This window comes from Trematomus bernacchii, unplaced genomic scaffold (genome assembly GCF_902827165.1).
Source record: "Trematomus bernacchii unplaced genomic scaffold, fTreBer1.1, whole genome shotgun sequence".
NCBI classification, from domain to species: Eukaryota; Metazoa; Chordata; class Actinopteri; order Perciformes; family Nototheniidae; genus Trematomus; species Trematomus bernacchii.
The window spans coordinates 4,104,765-4,122,125 of NW_022987662.1; the positions used below are offsets into that span (position 1 = coordinate 4,104,765).

The 17,361-nt window shown below is 43.7% G+C and overlaps 1 protein-coding gene across 1 annotated transcript in view; it reads left to right on the forward strand.

The window, feature by feature from the left end:
• fut8b (fucosyltransferase 8b (alpha (1,6) fucosyltransferase)) overlaps positions 1-17,361 on the forward strand; it is an 89,273-nt gene that overhangs the window by 45,209 nt on the left and 26,703 nt on the right. Inside the window, exons 2-4 of the mRNA XM_034135592.1 lie at positions 1,547-2,156; positions 11,478-11,599; positions 12,523-12,685. Of these exons, the coding sequence (XP_033991483.1) occupies positions 1,954-2,156; positions 11,478-11,599; positions 12,523-12,685 (488 nt within the window). The 5' untranslated portion in view covers positions 1,547-1,953. The remainder of the gene's footprint in view (positions 1-1,546; positions 2,157-11,477; positions 11,600-12,522; positions 12,686-17,361) is intronic.

Below are 17,361 nucleotides of genomic sequence, written 5' to 3' on the forward strand. Positions count from 1 at the left end.
ACAAACCTCATTATGGCTCCTCAAACACAGTGACAAGGGTTTTTGCAGGCTGCCTTTTAGTAAAGTCCCAGTCGTGCATTAGCTGGTGGAGTGCTACCCTCTCGCAGCTCTTATTTTCCATAATAAAACACAGCTCAGCACATCTTTTGCTGCATACATAAAGAGGACCCACCCTTGTGTCAGCCTAGGTTAGTCACAACAGGAGCACCAGCAAGGAAGGAACGTCTGCCCACATTTCAATAATCCACATCAATCAAAAATAAATGAAGAATAGATTGCACCTTCATTGTTTCACTGATCTCAGCTGCTCAATTCTGGGCAGTTTCCGAACAGTCTCTATGGTATTACAGCATGGCATGGCACCATGTATGTCCTATATTTCCACTATGCTGCCATGGTAAACATAACGTGCTACTGTTAACCTACTTCTGTGCTGCCAGGCGAACCCCAGCGGGAACGCTTTCCTCTGTCTTGAGCGTCACTAGCGGAGGCACCAGAGAGATACTGCGACATGTCAATCATCTGCACCCCGCCGCCAATCACATGAAGTCTAAGATGCTTGGTATTATTCCAGCGTTTCGGTGGTACACACTCAGAGATGATGGCACACATACACACAGACGTTGTGCACAAAGACACACCTGCCAGTCTTCATCCCATCACACGACTAGTCTCAGTTGCGTGGCAGGGCTTTGTTGGGGAGTTGACAGCGAAGGTTGCTTCATAAACCCGCCACGCGTCCATCTCATCTCCCCCGCTGCTTTGGGATGAAGGGAAGTGATGATCCAGGGAATTTTCCGTTCCCTCTGCTCCATTAAGCTCACTGTATCACCTTGGCGATGTTGCAGTCTGTCACGGAGGCTACGGGCATGGCAGCGGGCTTTTGGGAAGGAGGAAAATGCTCGGGGAGAACTTTGTGGGATTTATCCGTCTCCAAACAAATCCATTAACCGCTGGGCTTAGTCGTGCTTTAACTCACAGTGAGGGACAAAGTGTTGGATGTGGGTTGTGGTAGGCTGTGGTTGACGATGCAGTATATAGGGTGTTAAGAAAAGAAAGAGATGTAATCTTGGATGTGTGATAGCTTGCCTCGGCGTGCATGTAAGTGAGACTTTTGAAAGACTACATGAATTTGTTTGTAATGTGCTGGGCGGCAGGGCGTGGATAGTGGAACATCCCTGTCCTGCCTCCTCAGCAATGCAGCACAGCTCAGGGACTGCACATCACTATGTAGATGCAAATTGCAGTGTCATGCTGATCAATCCTGTAGGCTGCTGAGACAGGGTTATGCCGGGTCTGCAGCATCTTGGCTCCAACTGTCGCTCTGTCTGCCCTGTGCGCTGCTCTCTGTGTCTGAATGGCGTTATATGAGGCATGTCTAATACCTTGCTCTTCAGGAGGATATCTGTCAAGCTGGATTGCTGCCCTGGCTTTTCGATGACTTTAATTTGCTTCTGTTAGCATAACAAGCACATAAAGTATTTGCAAGACAAAACTCTTTGCAATAAACTCAACTAACCCCCATGTTTTTATTTATTCTTTACAGGACACAACCCCAATAGGAGAAACCTGTGGGACTGGAGAGAAACAGCAAAGCGGCGTGGGACTAGCTGGTCAACACGGAGCTGGGTGGAGGGGAGGAGACATCACCGTCAAAACAGAGACTTCGGAGCATGCTAGCCATGCTTTAGCACATGCCAGAAAAGCTGGTTGATTACTGGACAAACACCTGCTGCCTTTTCTAACACACTCCTGAGGCACAAAACAACTATCTCCCTCACATCTGTCATTTACTGTACACCATCCCTGCAACCATGCAGATGCCAAGGTTGGCGCTGTGGCACTTGTGGTGACGGGGCGGGGAGTGTGTGTGTGCACATCCGGCAGGCAGGCCAGTGGGTCGTGGGTGTACAGGCACACCAAGACGCATTTTTGGGTGGGCGAGGTTGCACCATGCGGCCCTGGGCGGGTTCATGGCGTTGGATTACCCTGGTGCTGTTGGCCTGGGGCACGCTCCTCTTCTACATTGGTGGTCACTTGGTGAGGGACAGCGAGCACCCGGAGCGCTCCAGCAGGGAACTCTCCAAGATCCTGGCCAAGCTGGAGCGGCTCAAGCAGCAGAATGAAGACCTGCGGCGCATGGCCGAATCGCTCAGGTAACAACCATCTCCAGGTTTTTAGAACTAAGCTGATTGACTGTAACGGCACTAAACTTTTTTCTTAAGTGTGCTTACATGCAAACTAGTATCCTCCCTATTTGGTTGTACCAATCACATGATGTTTAAGATACCTGAATACACCCATAGCTGACTGAGAGAAACCTGAATATGCTGTCTGACTCACTGCGTTTGAAACCAGTAGTTTGACATTAGTCCATTTTCACTCCTTTTAGCAGTTACCAAAAAAACATGGACTAAAGTTAATAGTCATGTTTTATCTTTAGTGAAGTATTGAATATTGCGTTTCACCCACATCCTCTAAAGCAGGGGTGTGAAACTCAATTTCATCGCGGGCCACATTAACATTATGGTTGCATTCAAAGGGCCGGTTGTAACTTTAAGACTATATAAAAATACATATATAAAATATTTAATATATATAAAATGACGTATTATATTACATTATTGCCTCTGCATTGCATTATTTTCGGATAGGGTAATAACTTAATAATTAACTACGTCTGAAAGAAGAAGTCTAGGGCAAATAATTGCAAGTCTTTTCATTGAGAATGTCACACATTTTGAAAAAAAGTCAAATTCTGAGAAAAGGCAAATACTAAGAAAAAAGGCATATTTTGAAGAAAAAAAGTAAAATTTCAGATGCATTGTGGGACATGTAGTTCATGGGCAACGTGCTTCTGTAAATCGGCATGTAACCGTATAATAAACATATTATATTCTTTGCAAGCTCTTGTGGGACCACAGAAAATGAAGTCACGGGCCGGATTTGGCCCCCCTGCTCTAAAGCCACCCAACTGAACTCCTGTTTTCAGGATCATTTAAATGCCCGAAAATTATTTTTTGGATTACTTTTTATGATCCGGCGAATGAGTTACAGTACTAGATTTACTTGACCGACGTAAAATTGTACTGGGCAAGTAGTGTGGGTAGTATAACAATATAATATTAAACACTGATAATGCAGAGGATAAATTGTTAAAAAGAAAAAGCCCGGAGTCAAGGCTGGCCTAGTTGTTAGTGAGTGAAAATATATATTACACAAGCATATAAGGATATGAATTGCCATGATTTTACTATAAACATCATATTCTACTGTATATTAAAGGTGGGGTAGGTAAGTTTGAGAAACCGGCTCGAGATACACTTTTTGTTATATTCCATGGAATGCTCTTAACATCCCGATAGCAATGAATATCTTAAGTGCTTTGACAAAAAATCCATTAAAGAATGTCATCTGTGGAAGCTGTAATACTGTAAAAAGCACGACCAATCAGCCGGCCCGGCTAAAATAACTGGATGGCCTACCTGCCTGTCAGCCTTCCATCTGTGCACAAACTTATCTCGTGCCCTCATTGGTCATGTGCGCGTTCGTGTGTGTTGGAGGAGGGGCTCTGTAAGGAAGTGGCAGATTTTCTCCGGTTGTGTATTTTCAAATTCTAGCGATCTCGAGCCGGTTTCTCAAACTTACCTACCCCACCTTTAAGACTCAGATAAGACAAAAAAAAACAATTATAATATTTGTAAAGTTTTCTTACTCAATAAAAGTGAAGTGAGATCTTTTCAGAAACAGAAATAATCACCATCTTTCTTGTGTATCAAACCGGAGCTTTTCTGAACATCGTTATGAGTGGCAGAGTAGAATATTTTTGATCTGTATTTGCAGTTCCAGCTTTGGCTAGTCAGTGCAACATCACTTTTTGAGAGCTTTGGTAAAAAAAATGCATCAATTCCCAGAATTGAGCTATTACTGGACCTGTGGATCTGAGGTTCTGCAGAAAAGCACAGTTGAGCAAACAAATGTTGTGCAGCCCTTTTTGCTTGCCTGGTCAATGTACTTTTGTTTGTGAAGTAGAAAAACAACAGCTATGGTGCAATGCATCATCCTCCTAAGTTTCTGCAAAGTCCAGCAATTAAGTTCAGCCTCTAGCTCACTAGTAATCCAATCAGACTAATTTCACAAATCCCACCAAGTGGAAATGGGATGATGCTTCTTTCGTTTTTGCTAACGTCTAATCAGCATATCATTAAATCAACATCTTGTGGCGCGTGCAGACCAAATGTTGCTGCAAAGTTTCATCAAAAGCTGATCAGTGGTGGCGGAGATGCTGTGTTTGACAGACAGATGGATGGACTGTCACACACCTCACCAGATATCTCATTGTGTTCTTTTGGCACATTGTACGAGCCCATTAACCACACAGCATCCGTCACACATTGGGGCTATGTGTTAGAAAGAGACAGATGGTTCTGCTCTTATCTCTGCATGCTGACAATGTTCCTCTTAGCACATAAATACTGTCAGTACATCTGTGTTTGCTACTGAGCACATGCATGTGCAGGGAATGCAGCAGTGCTATATTCACAGGGAACTCTCGCTTCAGATGTTGCCTCTTCTGTGATATTCTGATTCACTTTGATGCTGGGCCCTCATCTGTGCACACAAACAGAAAAACACACGCGCTCTCGTTGCTTCAAACAGCTGGTCCCTGATTAAATCCCTTGCTTTTGTAATTATTTAAAATTGGCTCAAAAACAAAGGTAGAATTCATGGCACAAAAACAAGTGCAGCTTTCAGTCGACCAGTGTCCAGATGGGTCCCCGACACACTGCGCGCTTGTTGCTTGTTATTGAGTTGGGTTGTTGATCTGGGACCGAGGCCTCCACAGTTGTTTACTGGGGCAGCGCTACACTGCCTTCTCAAGTCCCTCTGAGCTTCAGCCTCAGCTAAGTATCTGGCACAGCAAGCTAAAAGAAGGCAACTGGCTGGCTGAGGTTAAGCTTCATGAGATATCGACAGAGACTGCTTGGCTTGTGCTCTGTTTAATGTTGTGTCTTTCTTCAGCATGTGTGTGTGTCCAGTGGATAGATACAGGCCTAGAGGAGAACTGCAGTGTCTCTTATCCTTTATATTAGAGCCCTAATAGACGCAAAGAGGCTGTTAGCAAGCTGCCCATCAGAGCTGCCCATCATCCCTGTCACAGCCCCTCCCTTCCCTTCTCATCTCATTGCCCCGTCCTGTTTCTCGTTTCTGCCTTCTTCACCTTCCTCCTTCTACTCATTCCACTACCAAACTGCTGACAGAGGCATGGCGCCAAGCCAGACTCCAGCTCGCAGGTTGTCACAGACTGACTGACTATGTAACGACTCACTAGCTCGCTGATAGACTAACTGAACACATGCCTAACCCAATTCACTGACTTGTACATTCAGCAGATTTTGTACTGCGAACATGAATCTCTGAATGTTGCACAAGTACACAAGTTCTCTGCAAGCACTAGCTGACATCAGACAATAAAGAAGGTTTCACCCAAAGCACCTAACCTTCACATTACTGCATTCCTTCTTTATGAGAGGCCTCGGAGAGATTCAAACCCATAAAACTGACATTATATCACCTTTGTGTTGAGTTGTAGCACAGGAGAAGCCCACTGCATTGAGATTGATTTATAGCTATGAGTAGGATTAAACTTGGTTAGCGTCATCGCAGCGCAGCAGTACTAGATGGATGTGTAATACATTATTGGGCAGTGTTGTGCATTCATCATACACCTGAAGGCCTCTTGTTTACATCGTCTCATTTGCTTTACGATAGACAGGGATAGTTTGCTGAAGCAGTTAGCATGGGATATTGATTTTTTTTTTATCGTAAACTGCATATTTGTGAAGCATCCAAAAGAGGATACTTATTCAACCTGCTAAATGGATTCTTCGCACACTACTGATCATGGTTTACCTGCTTTTTTGCTGAACCATCTATATTTTTTAGAATGGGATTGAAATGAATCAATCTATCAATCACAGCTCAGATTATAATTAGCATCACCTGGCTGGCCAACAGATCCAATCCGGTGAGTCGGTTATTCCTGAGCGACAGGCAGCGTGCCAATCTACCAATCACCCGGCAGCATTAATGAGAGGTGAGCACGGGGTCAAGTTGCTCAGTCTGTCTGGCTCCGCCCTCTCTGCAGCTGTCAGTCACCTCGGGCAGGAAGCCACGGCTCCTGCAGAGACAATGACACGCGCCGGCCTGATGGTGGGACATCGGAGGGAACGAGGGGTGAGAGTGACAGCCGGGCTGAGCGATGAGGACCTGATCGATCCTCCAGGCATGCCAACAGAGGGATGAAGGGAGGGCGGGGGCGGGGGCGATGCAGAGGAGGGAAGCATGATGGATGGCATGAGGACCGCACTAAGTAAAGAGCAGCAGGGAGGAAATGAGGACTAAGGGGATGAGAAGAGTTGTAAAGTCCGCACTGAACTGAAATCTTGTGGTACGGTTTGCATATGTCTGCTTAATTTGGGTCACTATCTTTCAAGTAAAATGCTAATTCAAACTGTATAAACAGACACGCGGTGAGGCCACTGTCCACCCATGTACAACGGGACTGTAAGAGAACTTATTAAAGGTCCCCTATTGTACTGTCTTATACACAAAACATGTCTCTGAAGTGTTTGGCTCCAAATACCAAACAGATCATTACAGCATCCCATAAATAAAGATAATATTTTTTCCTGAAACTTTCAGAATCTCTTAACACAGAGGGGACACATGTTTAAGTATAAAAGACATGAAAAAGTGGATTTGGCATAATAGGTGACCTTTAATTCTGTACTGGTTTGAACCCAGCGGCCACACCAAACAGATGCTGCTGCCGCTTCCAGACCTGAACTCCCATCGACCCGTCCGGCGCTCGGGCCCGGTGAGGGAAGGGCTCCTGCCACACACACACTGGCCCCATTGTGGGAGCTGTCTGTGGTCAGGACATCTCTGTCGAGTAGGGCTCGGAGCGGAGCCGGCCCCGCTCCGAGTGTACTGAGGCGATGAAGCATGCAAAGCAAGAATGCACCGTTCAGAATCAGTTTCCTTGGGAGCAATACTGTTTGAGTCAGTTGGAAATAACATGGGAACAGCAGAGGAAGGAGATGTCGAGGCAAGATGAACTGATTCGACACAATGCAGAAATATTCACACAAAGCCTCCCATGTACTGTAGTGAATACACAATGAGGTATTATGCAGTCATACAATATATATGTCGAAAGCACTATTGCTATTAATATCTCTACAAGCAGGTCTTTCAAACCGATTCTGAGCAGTGGTAGTGGGTTTTTCATGGTAATGACAAGACTTTTCCGCCTATTTAAAGTGTTTACTTGCCTTTTCCCACTGGAACATTCCTGTGGTTTATTAGCCTGACTTATTGAAGTCAAGTGGTTTGTTTTAACACAAAGTGAGTTTGCAGGAAAGGCTGGAACAAGGTAGTCCAGTGTGGTGATTCCCACCGAAGCGTATACAAATGCCGAGTTTGGGAACATCAAATGTTATTTATAATGTTAGGGCAAATTGCCTGCTTTCATCTACACCTTCCAGAACACTTTACATCTCCATTCCTATGTATGGCTTCCCAGGTCAGCGCATAGGTTTCCTTTTTGAAGTCAAGCAGATTATATTAAATCTAGCCACAGAAATATGTATGCGCAGCAGTGCCACCCGGGCCTCCACCGTTCAAACTGCTCCGCCTCGCCCTGTGAACTCCACGGTTACCGGGAGCGGGGGGGGGGGCAGGAGCCAATGGAGCGACAGCTGGGGCGCATTTCAGAGGAAACTGGGCTGCATGCTGAACCTCACCTGCTTTCCGCCTCGGTGCTTAGTGCCAGTGGGTCTCATCACCCCCTGCTTTCATTGCTTGTCTTTCGCTCCACAGTATCCCCCCCTCGCCTCCCCCTAGTCAGAGTTTTTCTCATCTGTTACCTCTCCTGTAACATTTGATTAAGACGCTGTTGAATCCGGCTGCCTTGTCTAGTCTCCGCTTCAGGTCCTTAGAGATACCGTCGGGAATCATTTGCGTGCATGGTATTTGCCTCCTTCCTGTCTGTGTGTGGGTTTTGATACCACTGAGTGTTTGGATATATTTGATATCTTAGTTGGGTGTGCTTGTGGTTTCCCCTGCACCAGCATTGTTGTCTCAGCAGTTTATGTCACTTTGGAGCATGTTGGATAACCTCTGTGTCACGTCCCTACTCATTAGCTTCTGCTGGTGTGGCCTATATTTCTTCTGCCTTGTTCAAGGAGATATGTTTCTTTATGTTACAGTTGTATCCTAGTGTAAAGCCTCTGGGACATGATGTCACTTTAGGAAATTGTCCTACTTCCTGTACAAGGGTGTTATCAGCAGGTTAGGGTGTGGCCGTTGGGAGATCCTGTTGAATAGTGTTTGAACAGAGTTAGCTATTAGAGAAAACAGTAGGGTCAGGGTTATTGGAAGGAAATGCACCTGGGTGTTATTTCAAGAGATCTGTGTCAGGCAGCTGGCATGGGCTTTCACAGATTGTACAGAGAACAGAAAGCTTGACGTTAAGATATAAATACCCATGATGCAAAGGTGTTGAAAGGTTGATCCTCGCATAACGTAGGAGTTAACATATCCTCTCTTTTTTTTTCCTCCGTTATTTCCACGGCTTTGAAGCACAATGCTCTGTTAGTGCTCAGTGAAGTGGGAGGCCAGGGAGCGAGGCTCGAACAGTGAGGGGGGGGGGGGGCGAGGCGACGATGGGTATAGCAGCGAGAAGGGCTGTGCAAGTCTCATCTTTATGCCTGCCAGCGATTGATGTTCCTCACTCAGGGAGCAAATTGAGTTTGCATGGCTTGATGACTCATTAACATGGTCGTTGCAGCACTTCGCCAATGCCCCTGTGCATTCGAACATATTCCATTTTTAATAGTTTTATGTAGGGGAAGTGATTTGGTATAATGTCAGCGGCAACTCCTTTTTTCCCCCCTTGACTGATTTGATCTTTTTGTTCCGAGCATGTCGAGGTGCTCATTTGTGTTTTCATTACATGCAGTAGTTATTCAAAGTTCATCGGCGCGGAGCTGCAAAAATGTTTATTCATATCTTTGTATTTATTGGTGAGCCATCATTTACACTGAGAGCATACAGTTTGAACACAGACCAGTAAACATATATGCACTTTAAAGATGACATATCGCATTAATTCCAAAGGCGTTAAATGAACTGAAAGGATTCCCAAACATCATTTAAAGGATAATGAGCCACTTGGGCGGTTCATTTGCAAAATCCTTTAATTATGATGCTCTTTAGCATATCTCAGCTCCAGCCTTACAAACGCTACAGAGGCCATAAAGCTGAGTTGTGCCAAGGGAATAATTGTTTTGTTTTGCGACATATGTAAATCATATTTTTACGTTTATTTAGTACAGGCAAGAAATCATTTACCCACATTATAAATGAAATGACATAAAAACAGGCTCACTAAAATATTCTTAGTCCCACTTACACATATAGGAAACACAAGGCCATCATAGCCGGTGCCACACTAATCAGAAAACTAATGGTTTCCTGTTTTGGCTGCCGATCATTTTCCCAAGTAAAACAACACATTATGTTTCATCTTTTTACTCCCCTGAATAGCTTTGATTAGTTGTGTTTTTGATTTGCTCAAATGTATTTTGGATCTCTTTTGACTAATGTTATTACCCAACTAAATGAAATAGCCATTACAGAGTAAAAATGTTGCCGCAATACATTGTCGTTTTTAGAGCCATCAACCAAAGTCAAGAGAAAATACTAGTAATCTCCCTCTCTTTGTATAGTTGTTCAATCAAAGTCACATAGAAACGGCGTTTAACAGCCACTTGTCTCCCTAATGGGACATTTGCTAAATAGACTAGTCATTGGATAATGATCAGGATATAATGCTTGGATGTATTGTTCATGAAGTGCAGAGGCTGGATCTAACGCAGAGGGGGAAATGATTCAGTACTTTGTACATAATGTTGAGCTTCAAATAAATAAAGTGGGACAGGGCGCTCAGCGTGCTGTCTAAGAAAATCAAGAAGATTTTTCACTGTTGCACATTAAGTTCAGCTCTCCCAGCTCAACTAAAACTGCACTTTTTATGTTCAGAAACATCTAATGGGAATATTCAGTACACTAAGTAGTTTATAAACGTGTTCAGTGCTTCTTGGAATTTTGCACCTGACAATTAAAACTAGGTGTTGAATAACATTTAAAAAGTAGCAAGAGCCCTGCACATGGTTATGTTTTAACACTAGGGAACGAAAAACATAATTGGTCAGCGGTCTTGGCTCCCTCCCCGGGAAAAACAAAATCCTACATTTTTACACCACCTAAAGTAATTTAGATTTGTTCGATAAGGGGCCTTTATAAACCAAGAAGCATCCAAGGTAGTACATCAGCAGGACTAATGCAAACATATTGATTGCCAACTTACAGTTAAAAGAGCTGACGATGTGATTTGGTTCCTTCATGAGTTAACGTTAGCCGGGCTGTTTGGAAGATTGGTTAATGTTGACTCATAAATGTACAATACTTGTACTTTTAGCTAACTTAGAGTTTGACTGTACTGTAGTCCATGGGACAAACAGGTGTATTCAACTTGCACAAGCCTATGTTTTCCTGCTTTTTATATCAGATTGCTTTAAAGGTGGGGTAGGTAAGTTTTAGAAACCAGCTCGAGTGCGCTAGAATTAGAAAATACACAACCGGAAAAAATCTGCCACTTCCTTATAGAGCCCCTCCTCCAACACACACGAACGCGCACATGACCAATGAGGGCACGAGATAAGTTTGTGCACAGATGGAAGGCTGACAGGCAGGTAGGCCATCCAGTTATTTTAGCCGGGCCGGCTAAAATGATTGGTCGTGCTTTTTACAGTACTACGGCTTCCACAGATGACATTTTTTTATGGATTTTTTGTCAAAGCACTTAAGATATTCATTGCTATCGGGATGTTAAGAGCATTCCATGGAATATAACAAAAAGTGTATCTCGAGCCGGTTTCTCAAACTTACCTACCCCACCTTTAAGTTAAATGGCCATTTTCTAACACTTTTCTGTAAACTGTGCTGTTCTTGCAACACTATGCTTTTAGTACAATTTGTATGAATTATTTTGTTTCCATTGGAATTTTTATTTACCGGGATGTAGTTTTAAATTTTGTAAAAATGTAAAACTTTTTTGCAGTTTTTTCCTTCTCTAAAATTCTTTATTTGGAGAAAATATCAAATAAAATGACTAACAATAAGTAAAAAATACAAAATAATAATAGAAATAAATGAATAAAAAAGTGTTTTCTTTCTCTAAAATTCTTTATTTATAGAAAATATCAAACTAAAGTGCTAACGATAAGTAAAAAACACAAAATAATAATAATAGAAATATACAGAAATAAATGAATAAAAAAAAGTGTTTCCATCTATCAGTGTACACATGCTCACCCGTCCCCTCCCCCTCTTGTGTCTCCCTCCTCCAGGATACCAGAGGGTCAGGCAGACACGGGGTCCCTGGCTGCTGTAGGGAGGCTGCGCTCCCTGGAGGACCAGCTGACCAGAGCCAAACAGAAGATCCACAGCTTTCAGAGACTCACTGGAGATGGTAAGCATGACAGGGCTGTGTGTAAAGGTAGCAGGGAAGGATTTGGCACAGAGCTTGGAAATATGAAAGGATTGATTTTGAAGGTCCGGGGATTGATGGTGTAAACCAGTCCACGGCTCTTGTGAGCTTTCGCCTGCAGCTGGAGTCTCAGTCTAGTCCCGCTTTAAACCTGCTGCAGCTGAGCACCGATGATGGCAGAGATATGTGTGTGTATTTAGCTCTCTACGCAGCGGTCAGGGGGGTGGGGAGACTGTCAGGTGAGCGGGGAGATGAAGTAGAAGCTGTGTGAATGCCCCAGCTCAGAGGAGAGAAAAGAGACGGACACAGAGAAAATAAAGGACATGAATGCATGGAGGGCAGCACAGGGTCATCCTTTCCATCTTGCCGCAGGGGGAGAAAAAGCTAAAAATACCCTCCAGCTTTTTTCCACTCGGAGAGGAGAGAAGAAAGAGGGACGTAAAAAAAAGGCTTTCCCTCTCCTTCTCCATTTTTTTTGTTTCTTGCCGCAGAAACCAGAGCAGTCAGCTGTGCCGTCCTTGTGGGTATCTCCACATTGTTTGTCGGGTGGGGTGTAGAGTTCTTTCCTGTTGTTAGAAGTGTGTGAGAAAAGACATGAGTACCACGAGGCAGGGGAAACAGTGAACCGTATTGAGGTCAAAGCAACACCCAGGGACCACGAATAAAAGACAACATTTTCATGGTTCTAATCAAAAACGTTGCTTTGTTACGTTCACTTTAATGCTCAAAGACCTCCATGGCATCATTTGTACATTGTTCCTCCAGCCGTATTACCATTGAGCTGCTTTGAAGTTAACGTCATCGATTCCATTGTTTTAGATCATACCGGTGCCAGCGGACTATCTCTGTTACGTTTTGATGTGAGCATTTCTCACGCATCTCTTCTCTCCCACCCCCCCCAACAGGCCCTGGGCCCACTCAGGAGGAGCTGCGGAGGACGGTGGAGAACGGCGTTAAGGAGTTCTGGTACTTTGTTCGCAGCGAGGTGAAGAAATTGGCCAACGCCGAGCTCAGCGAGAGGCAGAAGTATACCGACACGCTCCTGCAAGACCTGGGACACCAGGAGAGGTGAGCGTGGGGATTATTGAAAGTGGAAATGTCAAAATGTTCCACAGGGATTTGAACCGAACCCATTACATCCATGGAAAACATTTTTATTGGATGTTCTTCTTATGTCTGCCAAGGTTACCTCCCACAGTCCAAAGTAATGGACAGTTGCCTTTTGCAACAAATGAGCTTGTTTGTTTTCTCTGTGTGTTGTTTCTTCAACTTAAAACACTCCCAGCAGGGACACAAATTCCTCAAGGATGTATTATATTACTATTTATAAACCCTTATGCTGTAGTTGTCCTAAAGACTGGTGTCGATAGTAATGTTCTCAAATATCACCTATTTCCAGGTCTTTGACTCCTCCAGCCTGACTGATATCACAGAGCTTCTTACCTGCCCACTTGCTATGCTGTACTCAGACCTGGTTATTTATCCTCATTACCGATTGTTGACCACCTAAAAGTGGAGTATCAAACTGTCAAGTACCAAACATTGGCGTTGAATGCTACAAATGTAACATTTATAAGCAGTGTTTGTATTCCTGAGTACGGTATTAGAATGGAAATTGAGGTATTTCATCTGAAACATTTAGAACATTTAAATATCCATTGCTTTTGAAATGTTCGTTGGTCTCAGCACCGTGTGATAATGAAATATATTGAAAGAATCAATAATGTTGACAAATCATTCATTTTCAAAAGTAACTTTCAAACATTCTCTGTTTCTACCGTCTCAAATTCAAATATTTGTTCTCATCTTTAAGTCTAAACAACTAATCAGTCAGACGAAGCCCTTTACAGATAGGTAATGGTAGTGATAATGGTCTTCCGTATTAAAAAATAACTTGATCAGTGTTTTCTATCTGTCATTTGTTCTCGTTGGATGCATTCATTGTCAAAACCCTCACAGTCTACTGTTTACCAGCTCTGCCTACTGATGGTAAAAGATGACACATTTGACAGGGGGACTTGAAAGCAGCACTGCTGTGGGTTGCTAAGAAACAAAGGGCAAAGGTCATGGATGCACTCTCTTTGTCTGTTGGCCAGCTTCCACACGGCTGAATGAAGAAAGGCCTGATGTCACACAGCCAAGTGGTTCATTGTAATCCTGCTGAAGTGGCTTACAGGCCCCATTGTCTTACTCATTGCTGCCTAAGCAGCTTTCCAATGACTGATTCCTCAACCCGTACACTCACGTACAGTCACAGACCTTCACAGACCTTCACTCGCATTCACTCTCCATCTAAGCCCCCCAGCCTCTGTCTATGTGCTGCAGGCGGGGGCTGGGGCTACAGCACAGAAAGGGGCAGAGGTGGAAAGAGCAGTAAAATGTTTGACTGGAATAAATGCCCCGCTCTCTCATTTAAATTCTGTTCGGGAAAAGGGGTAAGGTCCTTGTCACGAACATTCCCCAAGTAATATAAAAAATGAAGCACATGACTTACCCTCTCCTTTATTAACAATGATCACTGCGCTATAAAGAGCTCTCAGTTTCACATACAGCTGATATGAAACCATGTGGTTCACTGAGGAGGTAAAGCACACACAAGTGAACAGGAAGTGAACATCTCCATCTGCAAGAGAGTGTACTTCAATACAGTATATTGTAAAACACCACATCACAATGTATGTTGATACCAAGTCCAAGCTAAATCTCTTAATTTAACAAAAGGTTTTAAATTTAGAAGGAAGCACTCAGGAAACCATGTAAGTGTTAACATCTATATTTCCATGACTACTGGGCAGACTGCTGGTGGACATTTTATGATATGATTATCAAAGCTCCAGAAAAGCTCATTAATGGATTTTTTTAAGCTTGAACTTATATTCATATGTCTTTACAATATTAGAGTCTCACTAAAAACCCACAAGTGAAACGGAGATCCATAAAACTGACAAGAGAAACTACAAACATACAGTATGTGTAGTTAACCTTATGCTTAGCACAGAGAAAGTGGTTGGCTGTAGCTCAGGGCGTTATTGCACTGATCCGTTTAATCCCACCCTCTGCAGTCTACATGTGGAAGTGTCCTTGGGCAAGGTACCTCACCCCGTTGCTCCTGTAGGCATATCTACGGGTTTGAAGTGCATGTATCCTTTGGATTCAAGTGTCAGCTAAATAACATTTCAAACAAATAAAGAAAGATGGATACAACTGGTATTAAAGACCCACATTTAGAGTCATTCCATAAATCAAGAATACTGTATGATCTGCGACATAATGTATAAAACAGGGGTTCAGTTTCAAAGTGGGCAAACTTTCATTTTTCAACCAATTGGCTCACAACATGTCATCAAACAGTCTGTTATATGCCTCCTTTCTAGCCATCCTTTACATTGCCTGGTCAAATTCTCGCTGTAATGTAAACAAGAATGTCCCAAATTGGGATCAATAAAGTACTTATCTATCCATCTATCTTAACCTGAAACCCTGTAAAAGCGTTCCCATCAGAAACACCATGGTAAGCCCACCATCTTGACATATGCCCTATACAAATTCTAAATACCCAAAACATCCTACACACCCCCAAAACATGAAGGCTGTGAGGTGTTATTGATGCCAAACGCCCCAGGGCTTGTCTGTTGATTCCTTCTTTTTGGATTTTGCGGACAGTCCGGTTTACTTCCCACAGAGAGGGGGGGGGGGGGGGGGGGGGGGGGGGGTGATCGCTCCCCCATGTGCTTCTGGTAGAGCGTTTGACACCCATGCACACAATGCGGTTCCAGCTTTGAAATTGAACAATGAGTAATGAGTCTGTCTTATTTGTAGAGAAAGGCGCTGTTCACACTGCCGCTCTGTTGAAATGGGCCGTTTATCTGCTTTATGTGTGTTTGTAATCTTTGCATGCACTACTGAATATATGCATAAGAACTCTCAGTCACACAGGATGTGACTGATTTGGGTCAAAGAAGTGAGTAATAAATTGTGTGTGTGTGTGTGTGTGTGTGTGTGTGTGTGTGTGTGTGTGTGTGTGTGTGTGTGTGTGTGTGTGTGTGTGTGTGTGTGTGTGTGTGTGTGTGTGTGTGTGGTGTGTGTGTGTGAGTGTGTGTGTGTGTGTGTGTGTGTGTGTGTGTGTGTGTGTGTGTGTGTGTGTGTGTGTGTGTGTGTGTGTGTGTGTGTGTGGTGTGTGTGTGTGTGTGTGTGTGTGTGTGTGTGTGTGTGTGTGTGTGTGTGTGTGTGTGTGTGTGTGTGGTGTGTGTGTGTGTGTGTGTGTGTGTGTGTGTGTGTGTGTGTGTGTGTGTGTGTGTGTGTGTGTGTGTGTGTGTGTGTGTGTGTGTGTGTGTGTGTGTGTGTGTGTGTGTGTGTCCTTAGCTGCAAGTATCGGAGCTCTTGAGAATGTTTGTAAGTGGAATGGTCACGATATCTGGCAGCGTGTGACTAGACACAAATCCGCTGTCAGAGGCGTGCAGATGGCAGACTTAATCCAAAACAGAGCTCAACAACCAGAAAGACGCAGTCGTCAGTCAGCTTGACAAAAACAACTTTTTCAATAAACATCCTGAAAGCGGAATGAGCCCTTGGTAATGTTAACTCACAGTATGCCGCTAACATATGCCGGAGGATGTTTTCTATCTAAAGCCCTACAATATGTAATGTCGTGGGAACCTTCTTTTGGCAGGGTGTTGCTTTCACAATCTACCTGCTGGAGTGTTGTTAAATCACAGAAGCTCAAGTTAATTCATTCTATGGGAGGATAATACATGTCTGTATGTGTGTACCCTGATTCAAAATGAAGAACAGAAGCTCATCTGAACAAAAAATAAGGTCATAGACCGGATAGATATGCAAGTATTTTATGCAAGATTCATAAAATATGTAAGTTCGCTTAGTCAAGATCATGCCGGCATAACTCGTATGCATATTAAAGTAGGGGCGGTGATATGGTGGTATATCCTTTCATATTTTGATATTGTTGTACCATAATATAACCAAGTGGGTTGATTTTGGTGGATCTAATGAAATAGGTTATGCATCATCATGTTGATTTAAATATCCTGTTAGTTCTAAATGACCTGTCCTGCTGGTGGATTTGCGGAAATATAAGACTTGGGTAGACGATCTGAAATGGACCTTTGAAATCTGAAAAAACAACCTGAACCCAACATGTACAATTTACAAAAAGAGAGCAGAGGCGCATGTTATCGAGGCGATACAAAATGCAGCAACTCCAAACCGACCTAAATAAAGGAAGAACACTGGCAGCGGTCAGTTGCTTCATATATTAATAATTAGTAGAAAGGGAAGTCACTCACGTCCTTTATCTGTGCTTATCACACTTTGACACTTACGGGCCGTCTCCACGGCAGCGTTAAAAAAATCTTGGAGGTGGGCGTATCTGAAGCTTGAGGATTTTTTGCGAGCAACCAATCACATGAATCTCCCGCCCGCGACATACGAAGCAAAAAAGCCCGAAGTAAACTGGATATAAACTCCCCAAAACAGGCGAAAACCTACCACTGTCTCTGCCACCTCCCTCCATGCCTGGCTCCTCCGGTTTATATCCCGGTAGGTCTGGTCATAAAGCACCGGGTGATTGATTCGCTACCGCTAATTTCTCCTCCATTTTTTGGAATATGAGGAAATGACCTGCGGTATTTCTCTCCCAGCATACACGCCGTTTGATTGGCTAGAGCTTGAACTGTCAGATTTGCGTACACGGGATTTGATTGGCTGACGCTTCCACCTCAGCCTCA